Source organism: Chlorocebus sabaeus, chromosome 20 (genome assembly GCF_047675955.1).
Source record: "Chlorocebus sabaeus isolate Y175 chromosome 20, mChlSab1.0.hap1, whole genome shotgun sequence".
NCBI classification, from domain to species: Eukaryota; Metazoa; Chordata; class Mammalia; order Primates; family Cercopithecidae; genus Chlorocebus; species Chlorocebus sabaeus.
Genome location: NC_132923.1, coordinates 27,197,399 through 27,223,121, shown reverse-complemented (window position 1 = coordinate 27,223,121; position 25,723 = coordinate 27,197,399). Strand labels below are relative to the sequence as shown.

The window sequence follows — 25,723 nt, the reverse complement described above, 5'->3', positions numbered from 1 at the left end:
GTGTCTCATATGCAGAACTGAATGCTTTTTTAGTTTTTTTGAGACAGAGTCTCACTCTGTTGCCCAGGCTGGAGTGCAGTGGCATGATCTTGGCTCACTGCAACCTCTGCCTCCAGAGTTCAAGTGATTCTTATGCCTCAGCCTCCCAAGTACCTGGGATTACAGGCACGCGCCACCACACCTGGCTAGTTTTTTGTATTTTTCAGTAGAGACAGGGTTTCACCATGTTGGCCAGGCTGCTCTCAAACTCCTGACTTCAAGTGATCTGCCCGCCTTGGCCTCCTAAAGGGCTGGGATTACAGGCATGAGCCACGGTGCCTGGCCCAAAACTGAATTCTTGATTTTTCTCCCACAACCTGCTCCTCCTGCAGTCTTTGCCATCCTAGAAAATGGCACCACCACTCAGGTGCTCAGGATAAAAACTCTTAAAGGTACCCTTAATTCTGCTCATTCTCTCACAACCCACATCAAATCCATCAGCAAGTCCTATTAGCAATATGTTTAAAAATATATCCACAGTCTCACCACCTGCCCTCTCACCCACTGCCAAGAGCCTGGCCAAGCTACCACCTCCCCAGCTTAGACTCCTGAGAGAGCTCCCAGCACTCCTGCTGCTTCCACGCATGCCCATCAGGCTGTTCTGCTCACACCTATTCTTCAAAAGAGAAGACAAACCCCAGCATTCCCCTGCTCACAACCCTCTCATAGTTCCCAACACAGGAAGAGTAAGGCCCACATCCTAATTGTGACCTGCGAAGGCTGCATAAGGTCTGGTCAGGCCCCCTCTGGCCCCACTTTGGACTGTTATTTTCCGTGCTTCCTCCATACTGCCCTTCTCCCCTTTGCTTGGATTGACTGGGCATGCTCCAGCCTGAGGGTCTCCGCATTGGCTGTGCCTCATCCTACTCTCCTCCGAGATGGCCACATGGTCATGTCCTTGTTTTACTTAGGTCTCAGAGAGCCCATCCTAAACACCCTATCTAAAAGAGCACTGACTCTTGACACTTTGTTTTCTTACTGTTTTAGATTTCTTCACGGCTTTAATTACCTGATACACACACACACACACACACACACACTCATATTCATTTATGAGACAGGGTCTTGCACTGTCACCCAGGCTGGAGTGCAGTGGCATGATCACAGCTCACTGCAGCCTCAACCTCCCCAGGCTCAGGCGATCCTCCCGCCTCAGCCTCCCAAGTAGCTGAGACTACAGGCACACGCCACCATTCCCGGCTAATTTTCCTATATTTTGTAGAGACAGGGTTTTGTCATGTTGCCCAGGCTGGTCTTGAACTCCTGGCCTCAAGGGATCCACCTGCCTCAGCCTCCCAAAGTCCTGAGATTACAGGCATGAGCCACCACCCCTAGCCTTCATATTTATTTTTTGAGTATTTATTTTCCCCCTTAAATATAAGTTCTGAGAGCAGGAAATTTATCTGTTTTGTTCACTGCCATATTCCTGGGACTTAGAATAGTACCTAGCATATAGCAGGCACTCAATAAATTAATGTTATCTAATTGTATCTTTATTTTTGGATAATGAGCAAGAGATTGCTTTCTACAGATGTCCATGTCTGAGTAATGCCCAAACCCTGGATCAAAATATCCTGGCCAGGCGTGGTGACTCACGCCTATAATCCCAGCACTTTGGGAGGCCAAGGCAGGGGGAATCACCTGAGCTCAGGAGTTCAAGACCAGCCTGGCCAACATGGTGAAATCCCATCTCTACTAAAAATACAAAAATTATCCCGGTGTGGTGGCGCACACCTTTAGTCCCGCTTACTTGGGAGGTTGAGGCAGGTGAATTGCTTTAATCTGGGAGGCGGAGGTTGCAGTGAGCCGAGATCGCATCACTGCACTCCAGTCTGGGCAACAGGGCAAGACTCTGCTTCAAGAAGAAAAAAAAAAAAAAAAAAAAAAATTCCCAGAAAAGATACCAGAATTCACGTGGTGACAGAAGGCCAAAGTGCAGAGTAGCCTATCAGATTCAATCAGCCTCTGCAAAAAGAATCACCCCTAACACTTACAGTGGCACTAAATATAGTACAAAGACAAGAAACTCTGTCAGTGCCAAGTAATAAAGAGAATCTACAGGAGAGATATTTGCAGAAATATCAGACCCCAAAGGGAACAGGGCAATACCTACCTTATCAGCCATCACAGAGGCAAAAAGGAAACGTCCCCCAAGACCAAATGAGTAGATTTTCACGCCAATAGTTTTGAAGCTTTTTCCCAAGTCTGAAGTTCTCCATAATTCCAGAGCCCCAAGGTCAGCTTCTTAAACAAGACAAAATATTAATTAAAATTTCACTTATTGGTGAGCCTAGTTCAAAGCAGTTGTTTTAGAATCAGTCTTAATTTTATAGCTAAAGCATTTTAAATACTATGCATGTTAATCAAGTGACAACATAAAATGTGATACAGCATTAGATTTAGGAAATTCATATTTGTGTTTTATTTTATACATTTCAGATTTTATGCTCGATGGAAAGGTAAGAGATTACTTAATTCCAATACAGTGTTTCATGAAAACATCAAAGCCACAGCATGCTGCTTTACTTTCTTCATGGCACAGTTTAGAATTATCTTATCCTATTTTAAATTGTCTTGAGTTTTCTTTTCTTTTAAGAGCTGGCGGTCTTGCCACATTGCCCAAGCTGTCCTTGAACTTCTGGGCTCAAGCAAGCCTGCTGGCTCAGCCTCCCAAGTAGCTGGGACTACAGGCACGCAACCATCATGCCCAGCTTGAGTTTTGGTTTTCTTGTTTATCATCCAACACCCCTACTTGAATTTACATTCCATGAGGGCAGGCCTTGGGTGTTTCATTCTCTCCATCCTTAGAATAGTGTTTAGCATATGAGCAGGTGCTCAAATATCTGTTGAAATACGAGTAAATGAAAGATTTTGCTTTCTGTTTTGAAATTGTGTCATCATTTGGGAAGCCAGTTGCTTCTACAAGCAAACACAAACACAACCCATGCTTTCCTGTAGAAATAACTATGCATTTCAATTTGCTGTTGTCTGTAGCATAATATTTGCTTTACATAAATACATGGCTAAGATTAAATATTGCCTCTACGTATAGCCTATATTTTTACTTGATCTGGATAGTGTAGTAATTTGGTTTTATTTTTAAGATTTTAATAATCACTAACAGCTTTCTTTAGCTATTACAATTTCAGGAGAATAGAAGGATCTTTTATGTTTCTACCTTGCACAATCTAGAAAATTCTACCACGAATGGACAACAGGACACTATTTTCTGGGACTAAAATATACTTACTGCAGGAGCCATTTGCATAGGTGGTAAAGAAGATGGTGTTGTCTGATCCCCTACAATGAGGCAAAAACGGGGAAAAGAAATGGTTTAAGACTGCTGAAGGACTGTGTTGACCTTACTCACAAACTTCCTAGCAGGTCTAACAAGCTTCATTCACAGGTACCAACAAGCACCGCTTCTCAGGTGCTGAGCCCTGGTCCTTCACAGCTCTGCCCGTCAAGCTCCCCACTGCCCAGCCCACGTGTTCTCTATAGTCTACCACTTCTTTAAGTGAACTCTTTCAGGCAGTCATGCTCGTCTATTCACCCTCTCCACATTTGCCTCTGACATTTTTGATCGTCACAACTGGGGGGTGGGTGGGGGAGTTGTTACTGGCATCTAGCAGGTAGAGGCCAGGGATGCTGTTACATATTTATGATGCACAGGATGGTCCTACATGATAAGGAATTCTTTGATCCAAAATGTCATTAGTGCTGAGGTTGAGAAACTCTGTTTTAGAGCAGCTGGCATGCATTTGCCTCCTGTTTCTTATTTTACTTGCATAGTATGTGCCTTACCTTTCCTACTATATAAATTAGCTTCTTCAGGGCAGGTACTATGCTTTGCTGTTTCCCTTCAGAATCAAGTTCAATGCTTTGTATGAGCTAAATAATTTAGTTCTTCCATCTCAAATAGACAACTAGGTCAGTGGTTGAATTATTTAAAATGTAACCTGGAAAGGGAGTTTGCAGGGAACTAGGTTCAGACCCTCCCAGCACTTACTGGATTACAACCAAAAAAAGGTGTTGGTTTTGAGAATGTTCTTTCAGAACTTTAGGTTGTAAATTCCTAGAAACCAGAGATCTAAAAAGGTGAGTAAACAGCAGCAGCCTGGTTATTCATATTTAGATACTAAACAAAAAAAAGATACAAAAGTAAAAACCTTGCATAGGATACAAAACAAAATACTCTTTTAAAATAACTTTTTAGTTTTAAAGATAAGGTTGCGCTTGTTTATTTAAGTGATGGAGTCTTGCTCTGTCACCTAGTTTGGAGTGCAGTGGGGCAATCATAGCTCACTGCAGCCTCGAACTCCTTGGCTCAAGTGATCCTCCCACTTCATTCTTTTGAGTAACGAGAACTACAGGAGTGCACCACCATGCTTGGCTTTTTTTTTTTCTTTTTATTAATTTTTTGTAGAGATGGGGTCTCACTATGTTGCCCAGGCGGGTCTTGAATTCCTGGTCTCAAGCGATCCTTCCATCTCAGCCTCCCAAAGTACTTGGATTATGGGTATGAGCCACTGCACGTGGCTAAATATGAGTTTTAATGATTAAAATTTAACAAAAATTAGCCAGGTGTATGTCTGTAGTTCCAGCTGCTGGGAAGGCTGAAGTGCGAGGATCACTTGAGCCCAGGAGGCAGAGGCTGCGGGAAGCAGAGATCGTGCCACTACATCCCAGCCTGGGTGACAGAGCCACGCCTTATCTAAAAAAAAAAAAAAAATTACTGAAGTCTTACTTACACATGACCTACATGTTTTAGTTCCATCAGGAGTGAAACAATTTAACTTAGTTATCTTAAAAATTACTTCCACCTGGTGCAGTGGCTCACGCCCTGTAATCCCAGCACTTTGGGAGGCTGAGGTGAGCAGATCATGAGGTCAGGAGTTTGAGACCAGCTTGGCCAACATGGTGAAACCCCATCTCTACTACAGGGTGTGGTGGCGCACGCCAGTAATCCCAGCTACTCAGGAGGCTGAGGCAGGAGAATCACTTGAACCTGGGAGGTGGAGACTGCAGTGAGCCGAGACTGCACCACTGCACCCCAACCTGGGCAACAGAGTAAGATACTGTCTCAAAAAAAAAAAAAAATTACTTCCTTCCTGATAAAACTGTATAAGGTACAAATACAATTTATTAGAATACATAAAATGAAAGCAAATGTGGCATGTGTACCAGAGTGGTGCTATAAAAACCTCATTAAAAAAACATTTCTGGGGCTAGGCATGGTGGCCTATAGCTATAATCCTAGTACTTTGGGAGGTTCTGAGGAGGAAGGATTGCTTGAACACAGAAGTTTGAGACCAGCCTGGGCAACACAGTGAGACCCCCCACATCTCCACAAAATAAAAATACAAAAATTAGCTAGGCATGGTGGCACATGCCTGTAGTCCCAACTACTTGGGAGCCTGAGGGAGAAGGATCACTTAAGTCCAGGAGGTGAAGGCTGTGGTAAGCCATGACTGTGCCACTGTACTCTAGCCTGGACAGAAGAGCAATACCCTATATCTCAAGAACAAGGAACATTTCTAGAAAAGGCCTACTTTATTTAAGCAACATATTTAATACTTTAATTAATCTTGGTAGACGCATTTCAAATCTGTATTCTACACTTTCCTGATTCCTCCAGTACAGGAAACTCTTGGTATTGTGGGTCCTGATCATGAACATCAATTGTATCAAACTATAACACAGTGTTCCCATTAGAAGTTACCAACCCAGGTGTACTTTCTTGATCTAGCACTAAAGAATTTCATACTGTTGGCCGGGCGCGGTGGCTCAAGCCTGTAATCCCAGCACTTTGGGAGGCCGAGACGGGCGGATCACGAGGTCAGGAGATCGAGACCATCCTGGCTAACACAGTGAAACCCCGTCTCTACTAAAAACACAAAAAACTAGCCGGGCGAGGTGGCGGGCGCCTGTAGTCCCCGCTACTCGGGAGGCTGAGGCAGGAGAATGGCGTAAACCCGGGAGGCGGAGCTTGCAGTGAGCTAAGATCCGGCCACTGCACTCCAGCCCGGGCGACAGAGCAAGACTCCGTCTCAGAAAAAAAAAAAAAAAAAAAAAAAGAATTTCATACTGTTTATTCTCTAAGTTTTTGTCTGTTCTTTTAGAGTAATTCCACCTCCTTCCAGCTGTCAGGCTGTAATTCTAATGCTGTTACGTGCTTATTGCAGCAGTTACATATCCCACCTCTGGAACCAATCTGCTATAAACTGGGATTCACAAATTAGCTGAAATTAGTCAAAGGGAAAGGAGAAAGAGGCTCTAAACAACATTCTGAGCCTAATCAGATTTTGGAGGCATGAAGCCTCTTAATTCAATTCTTGCTTAGCCATCCCCACATTCTCCAAATAAGCCTCCTTTCACAAAAGGAAAAAAACTAAAGCCCAGGAAGGTTGAGCCCCTGACTAGCAGCAGAGTGAGGATAGAACAAAGGTGATGCGACTTCCAAGTAAGAGCTCCCTCCACTCCATCCTCTTTAAGCAGGCACCCGGAGGGGCAGGGAATCTCTCCGAGAAAAGTGAATGAGTTTTGGTGCGCAATGTAACTTCAGGAGTCTGGAAGCTCTTTCAGCTTTCTTCCTGATTCCTTGCCATGTTCTACATAACTGAAATGGAACTCCAGACAAGAGAGTGTAAATCTGGGCATGGAGAAGTATTTAAATCCCTAAATTAAAGCTATATTTTATTGTATTTTAATTGATGTCACCATTCATAGAGAATAAACCCTGGGCAGGCAGCAGCAACTCAGTCACATGCCTTGTTTTATACTTTATGTTCTAACATTTAAGTGAGACTAAGTCTTCTTTCCCAGCAGAATGAGAAGCTCCTCCAGGTCAAGGCCTGTGTCATAGCCCTCTCTGATATTCCTTATGGCACCCTGAAGAGTACTTGGAACACAGTAAGTGCTCAATATTCATTCATGTGATTTTTGGCAGCACTATCAGGAAAAGGGTTTAGGGCTCTGCACAGATGGAGTCTTCTGTTACTTACCATTTGGCCAAACATACTGCTTTGTGGATTTCTTCCCATTTTCCCCCAAAATTCTTGGACACCCACAGGCCATTCTGAAAGATTACAAATGACTTATCAAAATTCTAGCTTTATCTTGTGCAGTTGCTTGCATGACCTTTAATATTTCATATCCAATCATTCAGGACAGTAAAAACACACACTGAGGCTCCATCAGAGCTGCCCGAGCTCCAGACGCACACATGGTTTATCTGGGCCCTTTTGGGGTCTTGAAAGTTCAGAATAACAAACGTGTATGAAGTGCCTACTACGTGCCAGGCACTGTACCAGATGTTGCACTGGGGATACAAAGATGAGTAAGACACACTCCCTGCTGAGAGAAGGGGCTCACAGTTTAACAAGGGGCATAGATAAGAGGAAAGTTCAACACTATGCAGAGTTATAAAATATGGTCTAGTATAGAAGTGGGGAGAGGAGGAACATCACATCAGAGATAGTTTCCTGAAGAAGACAGCTGCACTGAGTTTTTTTTTTTTTTTTTTTTTTTTTTGAGACGGAGTCTTGCTCTGTCGCCCAGGCTGGAGTGCAGTGGCCGGATCTCAGCTCACTGCAAGCTCCGCCTCCTGGGTTTAGGCCATTCTCCTGCCTCAGCCTCCCAAGTAGCTGGGACTACAGGCGCCCGCCACCTCGCCCGGCTAGTTTTTTGTATTTTTTAGTAGAGACGGGGTTTCATCATGTTAGCGAGGATGGTCTCGATCTTCTGACCTTGTGATCCGCCCGTCTTGGCCTCCCAAAGTGCTGGGATTACAGGCTTGAGCCACCACGCCTGGCCTGCGCTGAGTTTTAAATGATGAGCGGTGGGACCAAAAGAAGGTAAACAGAGAGATGAGGTGTTGCTGCACAAAGAGAGACTAGTATTAGCAAAGGCAAGGAGGTCATAAACCCTGCAGCGTGTATAGGGAGCTAAAAGCCATCAGACATTACTGGAGTGCAAATTCCAAGGTAAGCAAATGAGGAACTAACGCTAGGCAGAAAGGTGAGGCCAGCTCACAGAGAGCCTTCCTTCTGTGCCATGGTAAGGACTCCAGGGCTTATTGCATATGAGGTGCTCCCAGGAGGAATGTGTGCTAAGCAGGAGGATGACACAGTCCATTTCACTTTTTTAGGTGGAGTACTTGGATGAGAATGGGAAAGACGGATTTCAGAGGGTCCAGACTAGAGGCAGGAAAAGCAGTGAACGACTGCCACATTAGTTCGGTAAGAGCTAATGAGGTCTTGAACACTGGCCATGAGGAACAGGCTCTGCAAGAATTTAGAAGCTAGCATAGTAGAACTGGATGACTTTTCCTCCAGGGCAGGATGAGAGGTAGGGGTATGGGGGATGTGTGTGTGTGTGTGCGTGCACATGTAAATTGGTCACTCTGGTTTTCTGGTTGGGGTATAGGATGCATTGTGATATCATTAACTAGTATAAGGATTAAGGGAAGAAGATCAGGTCTGAGAGAACAGTAGGGAGGAAGCTCAGTTTTAAATTGATTTAAGGTGCTTGTGGAACATCCAGCTAGAGATATTCAGGGGGCAGCAAGACAGGAATATGATGCATTAGGGGAAAGCCAGGGCTAGAGATAAGTATTTGAAAATCTTACACATTATAGGTGGTGGTAGTTAAATGGTAAGAGTGGAAGAGACTGCTCAGTGAAATGAGGAGTAGGCATTTAAGGGTAGGCTGAAAGGAGGTTAAGGAAGATACTAAGAAGGAATAGCTAGAAAGCTAGAAGAACTAAAAGGAATAATGTCACAGAAGCCAAATAATTAGAGTTCTCAAAAGGAGGAATTGGCCAATAGTTTGAAATGTAGCAGAGACTTAACAAAACCCTGACTGACAACATAACACTGGTAATGTGAGCTTAATGAGCTCAGCCTCAGCGGAGATAGGACAGAGATGTCCTAGTCTAGCTGAAATAAATGTAACTTATTTAGGCAGAATTTATGTTCAGTACTCTTGTACTCTCACCCACCATTCTCCTTTAACTTTTTCTCCCCTGGTAATATATTCACATCCCAGCATTTCTTTTTTTTTTTTTCCTTTTTGTGGAGAACGGGGTCTCGCTATATTACCCGGGCAGGTCTCGAACTCCTGGGCTCAAGCTATCCTCCCGCCTCTGCCTCCCTGAGAGCTAGGATTACAGGCGTGAGCCACCGCGCCCGGCTCATCCCAGCATTTCTAATTTATCTAATTCTACTTATAAAGACAAGGCAGAATTTGATACCACTTATTTGCACTTTAGTACAAATTGGTCCCTCTTCTCCAGCCCAATTATATGTACTTCAGACTTACCCTTAAATGGAAGACATTTCAGGTACCGAAGCAGATTGTATCTGTCTCTTTCTGAGGATAGTGCTGTTTTAATAACCCTGAGACACTTGGTAAAGGAGATGTGGTAATCAAAGGGGAGCTCTATGGGCCTGTTCACTCCTAGGGAGGGCTCCTTGCTCCCTTGTAGTGCTTTCAGCTTAAGCTGCTGGAGGTCAATTTCCAGGAATTGTTCTAAGATCTGAAGCTTACTCCCCAGCAAGCTAGTTTCCTTCCCCCAGCCTCCACTGCTAAGCATAACTCTGAGGCCGGACACAGTGGCTCACGCCTGTAATCCCAGCACTTTGGGAGGCCGAGGCAGGCGGATCACCTGAGGTCAGGAGTTCGAGACCAGCCTGGCCAACATGGTGAAACCTTGTCTCTACTAAAAATACAAAAAAATTAGCTGGGTGTGGTGGCACATGCCTGTAATCTCAGCTACTCTGGAGGCTGAGGCAGGAGAATCGCTTGTACCCGGGAGGTGGAGGCTGCAGTGAGACCAGATCGTGCCATTGCACTCCAGCCTGGGCAAGAAGAGCAAAACTGTCTCAAAAAGCAGCATAACTCTGGCCCTCCTGGAACCCCCTAGCCTGACCTCTGCTCAAAAATCTCCCCACAGAAAGCCCAGAATCCAGATCTCTCTTCTAGTGCCCTTCATCCTCCTATGTCACCCTTTGCTCAGCCTGACTAGTTCACAGTTATGATCTTGTTTCTGACCCCAAAACAGTACAGCAATGACTCTCAAACTTTGGTGCTCAGGCTCAGCTAGGGAGCCTGTTAAAAATATTGGCCACCCTACAACAGAAGTCATTGACTTATTATCTCTGGGTTTGGGCAAAGGGATGTGCCTCTTTAACTAGTTCCTCAGGTGTTTCTATCTGATGAGAGAAGGCCATAAAAATGTAAAGTATAATTCTGATTATTACAGTCTAGCAACTCAGCCACTTTGGGCCCTTAACCACAGTAAAGGAGACTGGTCCTCCAGGAAAGGAGAAACTGAATGTGTTCCTCAGAGAACTTTCAGAAGAGAAGTGAGAGGGTTAGGAAAACACACTGGTTTCTGGAGAAAGTATAGGAATGTGGTAGGGAGCGCAGGGATTTAAGACTTTGGATATTTATACATGAGTGCCAACTACAGAAACCAGTATGTTTTATAAACTGATGACCTAACAAAAAAGAAAAAAAAATAGAAAGATGTTGTCTGATCACAGAAAAGAAACAATGACAACATCAGGAGTTTGACAATTTATGCTTGTCCCTTGTAGCATAAGAATGGTTAAATTAAACTGTTTTCTAGTTCATTACTACAATACCATACATTTAGTCACTTAAAAAAATTACAATGACAACTAGGCATCATACTTACCTGGAATAGATAGCACATGGAAATCGTGTCCTTTACCAAATAGGAAAAATTGTTTAAAAAAATACAAACTTCATGCCATAAGGAGATTCTAGAAAGAAGTCCAATATTAAAAGCATTTCCTAAAGGATCCTTCTAAGACAGTACATTTGAGACTCTAAAATGCAAAAGACAAACCATGTTCCTCAACTGGACTTACTTCAGTGCTGAGAGCTAAAAGATAGTCAGAATTCTGAGGGCTATACATCATCTGAGTGAGGGGATGAAAAGGGAGATCCGTTTGCACAAAGTTCTTCGCAAAATCTGATGATCTGAAGATTCTTCCTCCACGACTTCCTCCAGACACCTCTGCTGTTAATACCACCTGACAGGAAGAGGAAAGATCTGATTCAGGGTATGATACTATCTATGTAAGCACACGAGTTCGTACACCATTTTCACCAGACATTAGTTAAGAAATCTTAGTTCTAGAAGTAAGAAGAGTTATAAAAACCGATTAGTTGCTCCACTCTACTCCTTGGGTCTTATTCTTATCAAAAAATAACACCCTGAACTGAGCTGGGACATCGTATCTGTGGGTTCAAGCCTAGATTAGGCTGAATAACTGAGATTAGTTTTCCAAAAGACTAAAATGTTGTCATAGGGTATATACATTGGAACGTTAAGCAACTGCTGCATAATTATTAAGGGCTTTGGTGCACCTTGGGTGGGGAACAAAAAAAATAAATCTGTGTGCTCAGAGTTCCATTCTTTTTTTTTTTTTTGAGATGGAGTCTCGCTCTGTCGCCCAGGCTGGAGTGCAGTGGCGCAATCTCCGCTCACTGCAAGCTCCGCCGCCTCCCGGGTTCACGCCATTCTCCTGCCTCAGCTTCCCTAGAAGCTGGGACTACAGGCGCCTGCCACCACGCCCGGCTAATCCTTTTGTATTTTCAGTAGAGACGGGGTTTCACCGTGTTCGCCAGGATGGTCTCGATCTCCTGACCTCGTGATCCGCCCGCCTCGGCCTTCCAAAGTGCTGGAATTACAGGCGTGAGCCACAGCGCCTGGCAAGAGTTCCATTCTTATATGACCGATATTAAATTGTGTTTAAGGCAGGCACAGGGGCTCAAGCCTGTAATCCCAGCACTTCAGGGGGCCGAGGTGGGCGGATCGCTTGAGTCCAGGAGTTCAAGATCAGCCTGGGCAACATAGCAAACCCTGTCTCTACAAAAAAAAAAAAAAAGAAAAAATTACCCGGGAGTGGTGACAAGAGCCTGTAGTCTCAGTTACTCAAGTGACTGAGGTGGGAGGATCCCTTGAGCCTAGAAGGTCAAGACTGCAGTGAGCTGTGATGGTACCACTGCACTCCAGCCTGAGGGACAGAGTGAGACCTTGTCTTCAAAAAAAAAAAAAGTGTTTAATTTTAAAATACAAATATAGCAATACTAAACTAAAATACATTATTGTGAATCACTGGACCATGCCAATACTAATATCTGACAGCTCTGCATGTGGTATCAAGCATAAGCTTTATGTATACAAGAATGAGTCTCACCTTTCCAGAGTTCTCAGGACCAATAGCCATGCCAAATTCCGTCCGAATAAAGGTGTTATTGATGAGATTTGTAATATCCTTAAAGTTCTTCCCATAATCCTCACTGAGAGGAAGAAAAAAGGGCAAATTTAGGGTACAGTGGTCATGGATATTACTGAGTTCCTACTCAGCTTTCATTCTCCCTTCCCACCAACCATACTGAGAGACTCGGCTCACCCTTAACAGTCACATTCCTAGCTCCAGAGGTGCCCTGGTGAGTCCAAAGAACATTCCACCCCGCCTCACCAGTGATGGGGGTTCAGGAACTGGGGAGTGACTCAGGATGAGCCAATGGGAGACAAAAGTAGGGGGAAATTTGGGGTCTTCTAGGAAGCACACTGCCTCCCACTTACGATAGCCACCTGATAAAATGGTCTATATTCCTTCAGACCAGCAGTTCTCAATCAGGGTGTTTTTGTCCCCCAAGAAACTTTTGGTAATGTCTGCAGACTTTTTTTGTTTCTTTCTTTGAGACAAGATCACACTCTGTTACGCAGGCTGGAGTTCAGTGGTACAATCTCAGCTCAGTGGTGCAATTCCCAGGCTCAAGCGATTCTCCAGCCTCAGCCTCCCGAGTAGCTGGAATTACAGGTCTGTGTCACCACGCCTGGTTAATTTTTGTATTTTAAGTAGAGACGGGGTTTCACCACGTTGCCCAGGCTGGTCTCAAACTCCCGAGCTCAAAGCGATCTGCCCGCCTTGGCCTCCCAAAGTGCTGGGATTATAGACATGAGCCCCCGCACCCAGTCCTGGAGACATTTTTGATTATCACAACGCAGGGCTGAGGCGCTACTGGCATTAAGTGGGTAGTGGCCAGCGATGTTGCCAAACATCCTACAAGGCACAGGACAGTCCCACAATAATAAAGAATTACCTGGCCCCAAATGTCAAGAGTAGTAAGGTTGAGAAACCCCAATGATGCAGTATACGAACACACAGTAAAAAGACTGCTATCGTTATTCTGTCCCAATGGGAGCACAGAGAAGGTAATTTCAGAATTCCTGAGAAGTAGAGCCTATGACACTGAATTGAATTGACCCTGAAGCCTGACATTCCTCTGTACTTAGTTACAGAATCAACTATTTCCTTATTATTCAAGTTAGTTTAAGGTAAGATCTATGCAAAGTACAGCCAAAGGCTTCTAACTAATCTATTAATCCACAGTACTTATGATAAAGCTGTAAGTGAAGCTGTACCAAATTCTTGAAGTTTTCCCCCCTAGAAGTTACCATCCTTAGGCACAAGTCTCTAAGGCACTCAGTACATGAAATACACCTAGGAAAAACAAACAAACTTAATCTCAACTTTCAGGGTTTCAAAACTTTTTCCAAAAGTTCATTCCAACAATATCTTTGAGAAGTATCTGAATCCATGTTTAGATTCTGGGAAATAAAAGCAAAAATTCCATAGCTGTCTAACACTGACAGGTTTAATACTATGTATAGCTCTCTTACACAATACACAATGCTAAATCTTAATGTTCATTAAAGTTAAGTATCCATCAATGAAGACAGCTGTGCACTGCAAATTTTCGCACACAGATAAATGTAATCTGCAGTGGTCTTCAATGATAGAATATAGCTACACGTTGCATGAAGATGCTTTGGTCACCAACGGACTATTTATATGATGGTGAGTCCAGAAGATTATGATACCATATTGTTACCATGCCTTTTCTGTTTAGATATACAAATACTTAGCACTGTGTCATAGCTGCCTACAGTATTCAGTACGGTAACATGCTCTACGGGTTTGTTGCCTAGGAACCACAGGTTATACCACATAGCTGCGGTGTGTAGTAGGCTATACTGTCTAGGTATGAGTAAGTACACTCTGCGATGTTTGCACAATAATGAAATCACCTAATGATGCACTTCACAGAATGTATCCCCATCAATAAGTGAAGCCTGAATATACATGATGTAAATGCTGTTACAGGTTTTGGTAGCGGCCTCAACAAATAAAGAATTGCAAAACCATGAGTGATGTCAGGGGCTGAAGTGAACATCTTGTCCAACTCCCTCATTTCACAGATGAGGAGTTGCAAGGGAAGGCAATTTATTAAAAGTCAACTAGTTAATTAAGGGCCAAATTGAAACTATAGTCCAATTCTCTGAACCTTTAGCCCTAAACTAGAAATAACTTTTAATTATCTGTGAGGATTTTTTTCCCTTACAAACTGGGACCTTCCTCTATCTTGCTTATGACCTGGCAGAAGAGATCAGCTAAGAGAAAGTTGGAGACAGAAGGGAAGTATCCGTGTGGGTATGTAGAGGTCCCTGATAATATGCTTAAACAACTACATAAGTCTAAGTTGTCTGAATGACTTTATCCTTCCTTAAGTACATACACACATGTAGAAAATTCCTAGATAAGTGAAATAGCATTGGGCACCACCCAACAAAGTCCTATATTACCCTTCCTTTGGCTTCGGAGTAGATCAGCTCTTACCTTCCTGACAGCTGGCCAAGAGATGTGCATAAACAATTCCCAGCTCTACAGTGCATATATCATCAACAGCCCTGTAAACCTTCCAAAGGGGTTGAAGCAGCCTGATTAGTACTAGTTTACAAATCGGTCCTCCTTCATGACATCCCCAGAGAATCTCCACAAACCTGTTGGCAAGCCTGCTTGCTTTTTAAGAACTTGGCACAACAAACACATCCCTGCCCTTCAAAAAAAGAAACCAGCATGAGCAAAACAAAAAATCACCTGCTACAGCACTCTAGTACTTTAGTCAGTTAAATAAATGGAGAAAATGAACTAGTATCAACCTGCTGGGACTTAAGTAGAGTACTAGCAAGGCCACTTTGGGCCCAGGGGTATATTTTATTAACACAATACTTTATTTAAATGTAGCTTTATTTTCTATCAGCATACATATCACGAAGATATGTATGGTCTCAAACTCCCGGCCTCAAGCAATCCTCCCACCTCGGCCTCCCAAAGTGCTAGGATTACAGGCTGATCCTAGCACTTTCTTTTCTATCAGCATACATCATGAAGAGGAAATCAATGAAGCAACTTTGATAAATAAATCTAATTTTCAAATTCCATATGATAATTAATGCAGTTAGGCACAGGTGTCAAATGATAGGTAAACAATTAAAACCCTGTGAAACCAACTGCTTTAGAAACAAGTTTTTTTAGGCCGGGCGCGGTGGCTCAAGCCTGTAATCCCAGCACTTTGGGAGGCCGAGACGGGCGGATCACGAGGTCAGGAGATCGAGACTATCCTGGCTAACACGGTGAAACCCCGTCTCTATTAAGAAATACAAAAAAAAACTAGCCGGGCGAGGTGGTGGGCGCCTGTAGTCCCAGCTACTCGGGAGGCTGAGGCCGGAGAATGGCGTGAACCCGGGAGGCGGAGCTTGCAGTGAGCTGAGATCCGGCCACTGCACTCCAGCCTGGGCGACAGAGCAAGACTCCGTCTCAAAAAAAAAAAAAAAAAAAAAAAAAAAAAAAGAAACAAGTTTTTTTGGCTGGGCGCGGTGGCTCACACCTGTAATCCCAGCACTTTGGGAGGCCAAGGCGGGTGGATCACAAGGTCAGGAGTTCAACACCAGCCTGGCCAAGATGGTGAAACTCCGTCTCTACTAAAAATACAAAAATTAGCCAGGCGTGGTGGCACGTGCCTGTAATCCCTGCTACTCAGGAGGCTGAGGCAGAGAATTGCTTGACTCCAGGAGGCGGAGGTTGCAGTGAGCCGAGATCATGCCATTGCACTCCAGCCTCGGCGACAGAGTGAGACTCCATCTCAAAAATAAATAAACAAATAAATAAAAAGAAACAAGTCTTTTTAATAACAATTCTATGCATCAACACTAATGTCCACTTTCTGGTTACTAAAAATAAATGATCATGGCCGGGCGCAGTGGCTCACGCCCGTAATCCCAGCACTTTAGGAGGCCGAGGCGGGTGGATCACGAGGTCAGGAGATCAAGACCATCCTGGCTACACAGGTAAAACCTGGTCTCTACTAAAAATATAAAAAAGTAGCCAGGCGCGGTGGCAGGCGCCTGTAGTTCCAGCTACTTGGGAGGCTGAAGCAGGAGAATGGCCTGAACCTGGGAGGCAGAGCTTGCAGTGAGCAGAGACTGCATCACTGCACTCAAGCCTGGGCGACAGAGCGAGACTCCATCTCAAAGAAAAAAAAAAAAAAAGATCATTTGTGCATATATCCATGGTGTAAACACGAACGTTTATAACTCAAGACAATAATGCTAAAATACAAATATAGTTGGAATACAGCTTATTTTAGCTTGGGCTGCTATCAGAGAATATTATAAACTGGGTGGCTTATAAACAGCAGGAATTCATTTCTCACAGTTCTGGAGGCTAAGAAGTCCAAGATGAAGGTGCCAGCAGATGTGCTGTCTGGTGAGGGTCTGCTTCCTGCTTCACAGATTGCCCTCTTGTCACTGTCACCGTACATGACAGAAAGGACAAGGGAGCTCTCGGGGGTCTCTCTTAAAAGGGGACTAAACCCACTGGTGAAGGTTCTGCCCTTATGACCTAATCACTTACCACAGGTCCCACCTCCTAATACCATCGCACTTGGGGTTAAAATTTCAACATGTAAGTTCAGAGGGAACACAAACATTCAGTATACAGCATCCTGACACCCCCACCACGCCCCTCCACTCCATTCCTCCAAACTCATGTCCTTCTCACACGCAAAATACATTCGTTACATCCCAACAACCTCAAAAGTCTTTTTATTTTATTTTATTTTTTTGAGACAGTTTCGCTCTTGTTACCCGGGCTGGAGTGCAAAGGCAGGATCTCAGCTCACTGCAACCTCCGCCTCCCAGGTTCAAGCGGTTCTCCTGCCTCAGCCTCCCGAGCAGCTGGGATTAAAGGCATGGGCCACCACACCTAGCTAATTCTTGTATTTTTAGTAGAGACAGGGTTTCTCCATGTTGGCCAGGCCGGTCTCAAACTCCTGACCTCAGATGATCCGCCCTCCTCAGCCTCCCAAAGTGCTGGGATTATAGGCGTGAGTTACTGCATCCAGCCTAAAAGTCTTAACTTGTTCCAGCATCAACTCTAAAGTCTAAAATCGAAAGTGTCATCTAAGTATCATCTATATCAGACAAAGGTGAGACTCAAGGTATGATTCATCCTGAAGCAAACTGCTCTTCAGTTGTACAGTTTGTATTTTTGTATATTAGCCTCCCAAAGGCTAATTTTTGTATTTTTAGTAGAGACAGGGTTTCACCATCTTGGCCAGGCTGGTGTTGAACTCCTGACCCGTGAAACTTGTGAAACCAAACAAGTTATGCACTTCCAAAATACAATGGTGGTATGGGCACAGTATAGACATTTCCATTCCAAAAAACGGAAATGGGAAAGATGAAAGGGGAATCCAACTAAGTCTAAAATACAGGCAAACTTCATGATATATATTTATTTAGTTATTTTTAAAGAGTAGGTCTTAAGGCTGGGCATCCTACCACCTCGGCCTCCCAAAGTGCTAAGATCACGCCTGTAATCCTAGCACTTTGGGAGGCTGAGGTGGGAGGACTGCTTGAGGCCAGGAGTTTGAGACCAGCCTGGGCGACATGGTGAAACCCCATCTCTATAAAATACACAAAAATTAGCTGAGCATGGTGATTTCCAGCCTGTAGTCCCAGCCACTTGGGAGGTTGAGGCAGGAGGATCACTTGAGCCCAGGAGGTCGAAGCTACAATGAGCCGAGATCACGCCACTGCACTCCAGCCTGGGCAAGAGTGCAAGACCCTGTGTCAAAACTAAATAAATAGAGGGTCTTGCTCTGCCACCCAGGTTGGGGTGCAATGACGTGATCATAGCTCACTACAGCCTAGAACTCCTGAGCTCAAGCAATTCTTCTGCCTTAGCCTCCCAAGTAGCTAGGACTACAGTCATGTGCCACCGCACCCAATTTTTTTTTTTTTTTTGGCAGAGATGGGTCTCACTATGTTGCCCAGCTGGTCTCAAACTCCTGGCCCCAAGCAATCCTCCCACCTCAGCCTCCCAAAGTGCTGGGATTATAAGCATGAGCCACTGCACCCGGCCTAGATATTAAAGCTTGAAAACAATTCTCTTTGGCTCTAACCTGGGTCCCACAGGTCCAATGTTGGGGAGGGGGTCCCTCCTCTTCCCAGACATGTTGGGATTGTGGTCTTGCTCTGCAGCCTTGCCAGAAAGTGGGTAGGCCCCCAAGGATCTGGGTGGCCTTCCTTCCATGGCTTTGGGTGATGGTCCTTCCTTTTGAAATTGAGGAGGCAGCCTTGGAGATCCCTGAACTGTCTTGTCTTAAAAGAAGAGTGCACATACGCAATCGAATAGCTCTGTGGTCCTTAAAATCTGAAAGCCTTTCCTCATTGGGTTCAAACTGGCAGTTTTCCTGTTGGGGTAACTGATTAAGTTCTTAGTTCACACCCATGCTAATCTCTTTATCAAATGGTCACTCGGCCACATCCTAATTATTCTCAGTTTATGCAATTTAGATAGACTGATAATTTTCCAAATATTTAAGTACTGCTTTCTTCTTGCTTAATAATTCTGTCCTTGAGTCATTTCTCTTTTCCCACATTTTACTACCAGCAGTCAGGAGGAACCAAGCTGCAACTTCAGCATTTTACTTAGATATTGTTTTAGCTAAATATGCAATTTCATTGCTTGCAAGTTGTACTTTCCACAAAACACTAGAACATGAACACAATTTGGCCAAGTTCTCTGCCACTTTATAACAAGCATTGTTTTTTCTCTATTGTCCAATAACATGTTCCTCATTTCTGCCAGAAACCTCATCATAATGGCCTTTGTGGTCCACTTTTTAATGAATATTCTACCATGGATTACTTAGGTATTCTCTAAGATGGAAGCTTTCTCTATAGACCTCCTCTTTTCTTTCTGAGCCTTCACCGGAATCATCTTTAAGTTTCATTAACAGCTATGTAGGCTTTTTCAAGCACGCACCTCAAAACTCTTTCTGCTTCTACCTATTTTCTTTTGTTCATTTTGCCATGATTAAGCCACCATAAATTATAACATAAAAGTAACAAGGATGATGGCAAACTCTTAAAAATATTATTGTTTTGTAGTTTTTACTAATTGAGAAAGCTTATATAATCTTCATTATGCATGGATTCTATATTTGTAAATTTGTTTACCTTCTTAAATTTATTTGTAACCCCCAAATCAATACTCATGGTGCCTTGCTAGTCATTTACAGACATTTACAGAGCAGCAAAAATGTGAGTCACCCAGTGTACCCATTCCCAGCTGAGGTCAAACAAGCTGATTTGTGTTCAGTTCTAACACTATAAACAAGTGTCCTTTTCACGGTGTATTTAGTGCTAGGTTTTTGCATGTTCATGCTTTTTTTGGGGTACTTTTTCTATCTAAATGGCCTCCAAGTGCAGTGTCAACATGCTGTTGAGTGTTCCTAAACACAAGAAGGCTTTGATGTGCCTCATGGAGGAAATATGAGTATATGAGACAAGCTTTGTTTGGGCAAGAGTTGTAGTGCTACTGGCCATGAATTCACTGTTAATGAATCAATAATACACATTAAATAAGGTATCTTTAAACAGAAACACACATAAAACAAAGTTATGTATTGATCATTTGATGAAAATGAGTGCTGTGACCAGAAGTTTGCATAAACCTAACCCTATTATGTCCCCCTAGGAGCAATGGTTCACTATTAACTAATTCAGTATTCATGACAACTTTACAGAACACAACTATCACTAATAATGACAACCAACTGTACTGAGAATTCCAGGTAAAAGATCAATGGGGAGAATGTAGTTTATTAAAATGTATCAAAAGAATCATGGACCTGAAACTACTGCTGGGTAAAATTGGCAAGATTTGAATTCATAATAAACTTAATTCCCAATATTTCAGTCTCTTTTTTCCCCACTACTTGATATTACCTTGTGTTTTTATTTAAATATTTTGTATTTTATCATTATTGGGAAAGGATACACGTTTTCTGTAGAAATTTTGAAACTACAAGTGGGAAAATAAAGAGAGTAAGATATTGTAAATAAAATCACAGAACTTTTAATCAGAAGGAACATGAATATGTATTTGGGGGTCTTCATCTTACTCTGATTGACAACTTGACGTGTATAAAAGTGAAGTTGTATTAAAGGTAAAATGCCATTATCACGTTTTAGTATACTTTTTCTTTAAAAAAAAAAAGCAAGAAAATATATGTTGTAAATGGAATTTATGCCAACCTTGTAACTGAAATATGCAGTCATTGTTAACAATCTACTGCAGCGAAAACTGAACTCAGCATATCATAAAAAAGGTTGTTACACAAGATGCCTTGAAGACGCTGGTTTACTGCACTAGCAGCACTTTGCATAGTATACCTTTAATTTATCCTTTTTTAAAAATCTCAATCCCAGCACTTTGGGAGGCCGAGGCGGGTGGATCACAAGGTCAAGAGATCAAGACCATCCTGGCTAACACAGTGAAACCCCGTCTCTACTAAAAATAAAAAAAAAAAATTAGATGGGCATGGTGGCAGGCGCCTGTAGTCCCAGCTACTTGGGAGGCTGAGGCAGGAGAATGGCGTGAACCCGGGAGGTGGAGCTTGCAGTGAGCCGAGATCGCACCACTGCACTCCAGCCTGGGCAACAGAGCGAGACTCCATCTCAACAACAACAACAACAACAACAAAAACTCAAGTAACATCCTGAAAAACTTACATTGACTATGTAATATATTTTAATGCAAAACCTCTTATAGATTTCCTATTAATTCCCAAAATTTGAGCAACTCTCAATAGGAAATTAAAACCAGAAATAAAATAGCCCAGCAGTCTTTCTGATATTAATAATTAGGTATACAATATTGGTGTGGAACAATGCCTACATTTGGTTCACTAAGTAAATTATACAATGAAAAACTGGACTTAAGACATCATAAAACAAAAAGATGGAAAATATCTGTTAGTCACCAAAAATCAAATTATCATCTTAATTGTAGCTAGTTTATTTCTTCAACTTCATATGTGCGAGACAAACATACTTTATAATCCATTATACAAACTAATATTCCTTATAAGAAAATCAAAATTAATACTATATAAACACAGTTCCTTTAAATGGAAAATACGTATATGTGTGTGTATACATGTACACACAAACATATGTATACACACACATATATTTGTGTACATATACATATACATATATATAATCTCCCAAATCCTTCAATAATTCTTTTTCACAGCTTAAAGACAGAAGTATACTCCCTCTAACTCTGCATATCAACAGGGACAACCTCCTTCTATTCTTGTGAGACTTCATGCTGTAATACACAGAGCAGGTGGCATGTGATTTGCTGTTTTTTATTTGAAATCCAAATGAACCTTTAACCATATAAGATGTAGTATGCAAAGATAGTCTAATGAATAATATAATCATCAATGCTGTGAAAAACAGAAAAGTCCTCAGAGTGGGTTCAGTGGGCTTTTAGTGGTAATTGGGCAACTTCAACATACTCAAGACCCATTTTGATCAAACTGCGTCTTTCACTTTCTCATTTCGGAAACAACAGTCGCCTCTTGGTTGGCATGTTCAACATGGTTGACTTGGTTGGCCAATCACTTTAGGCCAGGCCAGCCCAGTTGGAAAGGCAACAAGGCATATTTACAGTTTCTGCCTAAACTCTGGGAGCAGGTACAGAGTCAGTTGCCACTTTGTGGCAAGGAAGAGATAATTAATATTCAAAGTCAGTGTGGTTAAAAAAAAAAAAAGAAAAAAAAAAGAAACAAAAAACTGCTGGGTAATATGAAAAAAATGTTACCCTGGTAATATTATACTATATCAGAAACAAATAGAATTGCACTCTAGTAAAGTATATGTCAGGAAAGCGGGGTTTTTCACAAGACTAGACAAAAACAGGCTGAAAAAAGGCTGAGTCTGATGGTGGTGGTATTTAAACAGTGACATGGCAGTATCGGTTCTCGTTTTGGTTTCGATTGTCTTAAGTTGTTGAGGCATTAGGTATAGAAGATAATTCAATCTGGAGAAAGAGGCATTTAACAAACAGCCTTTAAAACATGCTGACATCCATCAGAGCGGAGGTCTTCCTTTGCTACTAAAAAGTGAATTGGAAATAAACATCCCCTATCACACAAATGTGTATGATATTTATCACAGTAGCATTAGTTACAGTGAAAAAAACAGCTACAAGCTAACTGTCCAATGGAACAATGATAAATTATGTCAATCTAAAAAAATGAGGGGTTACTAGCAGAGTTAAGGTACGAGTACTGACCAGTCAGCATGGATGTAGGTCATAATGCCAGGTGTTAGTAACATTTGCATGTTGGCAGGGGCTAGGGGGTGCAGTGTGCATTTGTAGAAGACGTGGAGGCATCTGGGGGCAGGCAATCACTTTTTAGCAACTGGTGTGGAAGGCTTCAAATTCATTTTAACAACTGGTACAGCAATGCCAGTACCTGCTGGCTACATGCCATCCCTGGTCATTGGCATGGCAGCAGCTAACAGCACCCAAGCTATTTCTCCATGCCAGGCACTGCAGAGCATACCTCACAACAGCTCTGAGGTGGGCATTATTATTGTCCTTTTACAGATGATAAAAAAGACTTAGGAGGTTAAATGACTTTCCCAAGTTCATTCTGTTTGCAATGACAGTGCTGTGATTCGATCCTAAGCCTACTTGCCAACAAAGCTTGGCAACATTTTGCTATTCCACGTTGCCTCCCAATACTCTACAACTATATGATACAACATTAAAGGGGAAGGTCAAGATAATAAACGACAAACGAATTAAGATTACACTTGGCTGTATGAACTTTTTTCTTTCCTTTAAAATTTTCAAATGTCCTATAATATGATTATACTGCTTTTATAATGAAACACAGGTTGGTAAAAAAAACTATCATGAGGAGATATTTTATTTTTTTGAGAAAGGGTATCGCTCTCTCACCCAGGCTGGAGTGCAGTGATGTGACCCTAGCTACTGCAGCCTCAACCTCCTGGACCCAAGAGATGCTCCTAACTCAGTCTCCCAAGTAGCTGGGACCACAGATGTGCGACACCATGCCCAGCTGGGGAATGGGCAATTGTGAGGAGGGGAATTTATGAGAGCAAACATTCTTAAACACTGGAAAGAGTTACTGAAGCAAAGTTACACATTTTAAAACGCATTTTTCTCTCTCCAAATAGGATGCTTTTCATCTAAAATGGTTCAACTACTGTTCTGATTGAATAAACAAAGTCACCTATTATAGCTCTTTCTAGCACCAAGACTCTAAAATATAGTCGATCCTGTATCAAAAAAAATTTTAATTATCCATCCAAAAATTATAAAGAAGCCAAGACATTCATTCATTTATTTGATTATTATTTACTGCCTGCCTACTACATGTTAGGCATTTGGCTAGATTCTGGGGAACCCAGTTAGTCAAGAACCTTGCCTTCATGGAATTTGCACTGTAGTTCTAAGATAGCAATTCCTTGTTGGCCTAAAGGTATTTGTTGCCTCTCTGGGACAACATCAATGTACTGAAGGGCAGAGACTTCTGGCTCCATGCCCAGGAGATGTAGTCAAAGTTCATACCTCATGGGGAAGAGAGGTTAGGCTAATCCATTTCAGAGCTTGAACGTGGGTTCACTCCCACTTGGGCCAAGAACAGCAGTCAAATAAAGAACCTTGAGAAAGTACCATGACTCCTGGGAGATACCCTGACCCTAGGGTAGTTTCTATATCATCTGCTGGGAGGTCATTATTTCTTTAGGTCCCTAGGGGAAAATGAGACAGACATAAATGATTGAGAAGACACAATCATTCAGCAATCTCTAGGAATTAGTTGGTCTTGAATCTTACTGTAAAGGAACGGAACCTACTTTTTAATCAAGTCATACCTTTGAGAAGACAACTCTAAAACTTCACCAGTGTCACAGTATAGGTTGTGGTTCCAGAACCCAAGTTACCATCATTATCACCAGTGTGAACACTACAAAGCTTTTTGGTAGGTCTGACCTGACAGCCTCCTTCTTACATAAAAATAATCTGCTTAGGCCTCAAAATGCTGTATAAATAATATTTGCTGGGAAAGTACAATGAAGATTTTTATTTCAGGAATATAAAAAACCATTTTGTGCTCAAAATTAATAGAAAGACTTTTTAAACTCCATACTACCTTCCCACAAATAAATATCCACATAAATGAACACACACACACAGCACTATAGACTCTTTCTTCATCTTCCTTTATTGTTTTGCCCCTCAGTCAGGTCAAACCAACCTCTTTGGAACCAGGTCCCTTTTCATACTTCTTTCAGTTGCTAATTAGATGTTAAGGCCAGGCACTGTGGCTCACACCTGTAATCCCAGCACTTTGGGAAGCTGAGATAGGCAGATAGCTTGAGCCCAGGCGCTCAATATCAGCCTGGGCAACATGGTGAAACCCTGTCTATCCAAAATACAAAAACTACCCAGGCATGGAGGTACATGCCTGTAATCCCAGCTACTTGGGAGGCTGAGGTGGGAGGATGGCATGAACCTGGGAGGGAGAGGTTGCAATGAGCCGTGTTTGCGCCACTGCTCTCCAGCCTGAGTGACAGAGCCACACCCTGTCTCAAAAACAAACAAACAAACAAAAAAGTAGTGCTGGGGGCTGGGCACAGTGGCTCCCGCCTGTAATCCCAACACTTTTGGAGGCTGAGGCAGGCAGATCACTCGAGCCCAGGAGCTCGGTACAAGCCTAGGCAACATGGGGAAACCCCATCTCTACAAAAAATACAAAAAATTAGCCGGGCGTGGTGGCATGTGCCTGCAGTCCTGCCTACTTGGGAGGCTGAAGTGGGAGGATGGCTTGAGCCTGACTGCACTCCAGCCTGGGAGACAGAGTGAGACCCTGTCTCAAAACAACAACAACAACATGTGCTAAGTGTGACAGTCTGGTGAAAACTTAAGATGGCTAGAAGATCTTTTACATCAACTGTTACACGCCATCATGTCTAGAAAAGGGAGAATCTACATTCTCAATATGTTACTTAGTCAAATGCTCCAACGCGTGTTATTGATCTCACCTTCGATATAGCTTGGACTGTCCGAAAGTCATAATTACCAGTGGTACATGGAAGGTAGTCAAGACTAGAATGACCTGGAGAGAGAAAAAAGCATTCCATAAATCAAAAAGATACTCCAATCACATGCTGATATGTGTTCAAGATTGAGCCAACACCTAAAAGACTTTTGATATCCCTACTTTGTAGTACTCCCCAAAGTCTAGAAAGATCTAGGTACTAGGGCTGAGAATGATGAGAAAGTCCTCAGCTCATTTTGTTGGGATGATCCCCATCGCCTCCATTGAAGCAGTGAGGCTGACTACTCAAATACACATTAAAATAAAAGAAGGCTTTAACTATTTTGTATCCATACTATTG

At 42.7% G+C, this 25,723-nt stretch overlaps 1 protein-coding gene across 3 annotated transcripts in view; it reads right to left on the bottom strand.

Moving 5' to 3' along the window:
- Positions 1-25,723, bottom strand: part of SORT1 (sortilin 1) — an 89,375-nt gene that overhangs the window by 33,538 nt on the left and 30,114 nt on the right. For 2 of the 3 annotated variants that reach the window (XM_007977701.3, XM_037998165.2), the window contains 6 exons: positions 25,367-25,440; positions 12,273-12,375; positions 10,938-11,102; positions 7,044-7,117; positions 3,290-3,339; positions 2,153-2,283 (listed from right to left, as the gene is read on the bottom strand). In XM_007977701.3, the coding sequence (XP_007975892.2) occupies positions 2,153-2,283; positions 3,290-3,339; positions 7,044-7,117; positions 10,938-11,102; positions 12,273-12,375; positions 25,367-25,440 (597 nt within the window). The remainder of the gene's footprint in view (positions 1-2,152; positions 2,284-3,289; positions 3,340-7,043; positions 7,118-10,937; positions 11,103-12,272; positions 12,376-25,366; positions 25,441-25,723) is intronic. The other variant, XM_007977702.3, reaches the window with a different exon arrangement.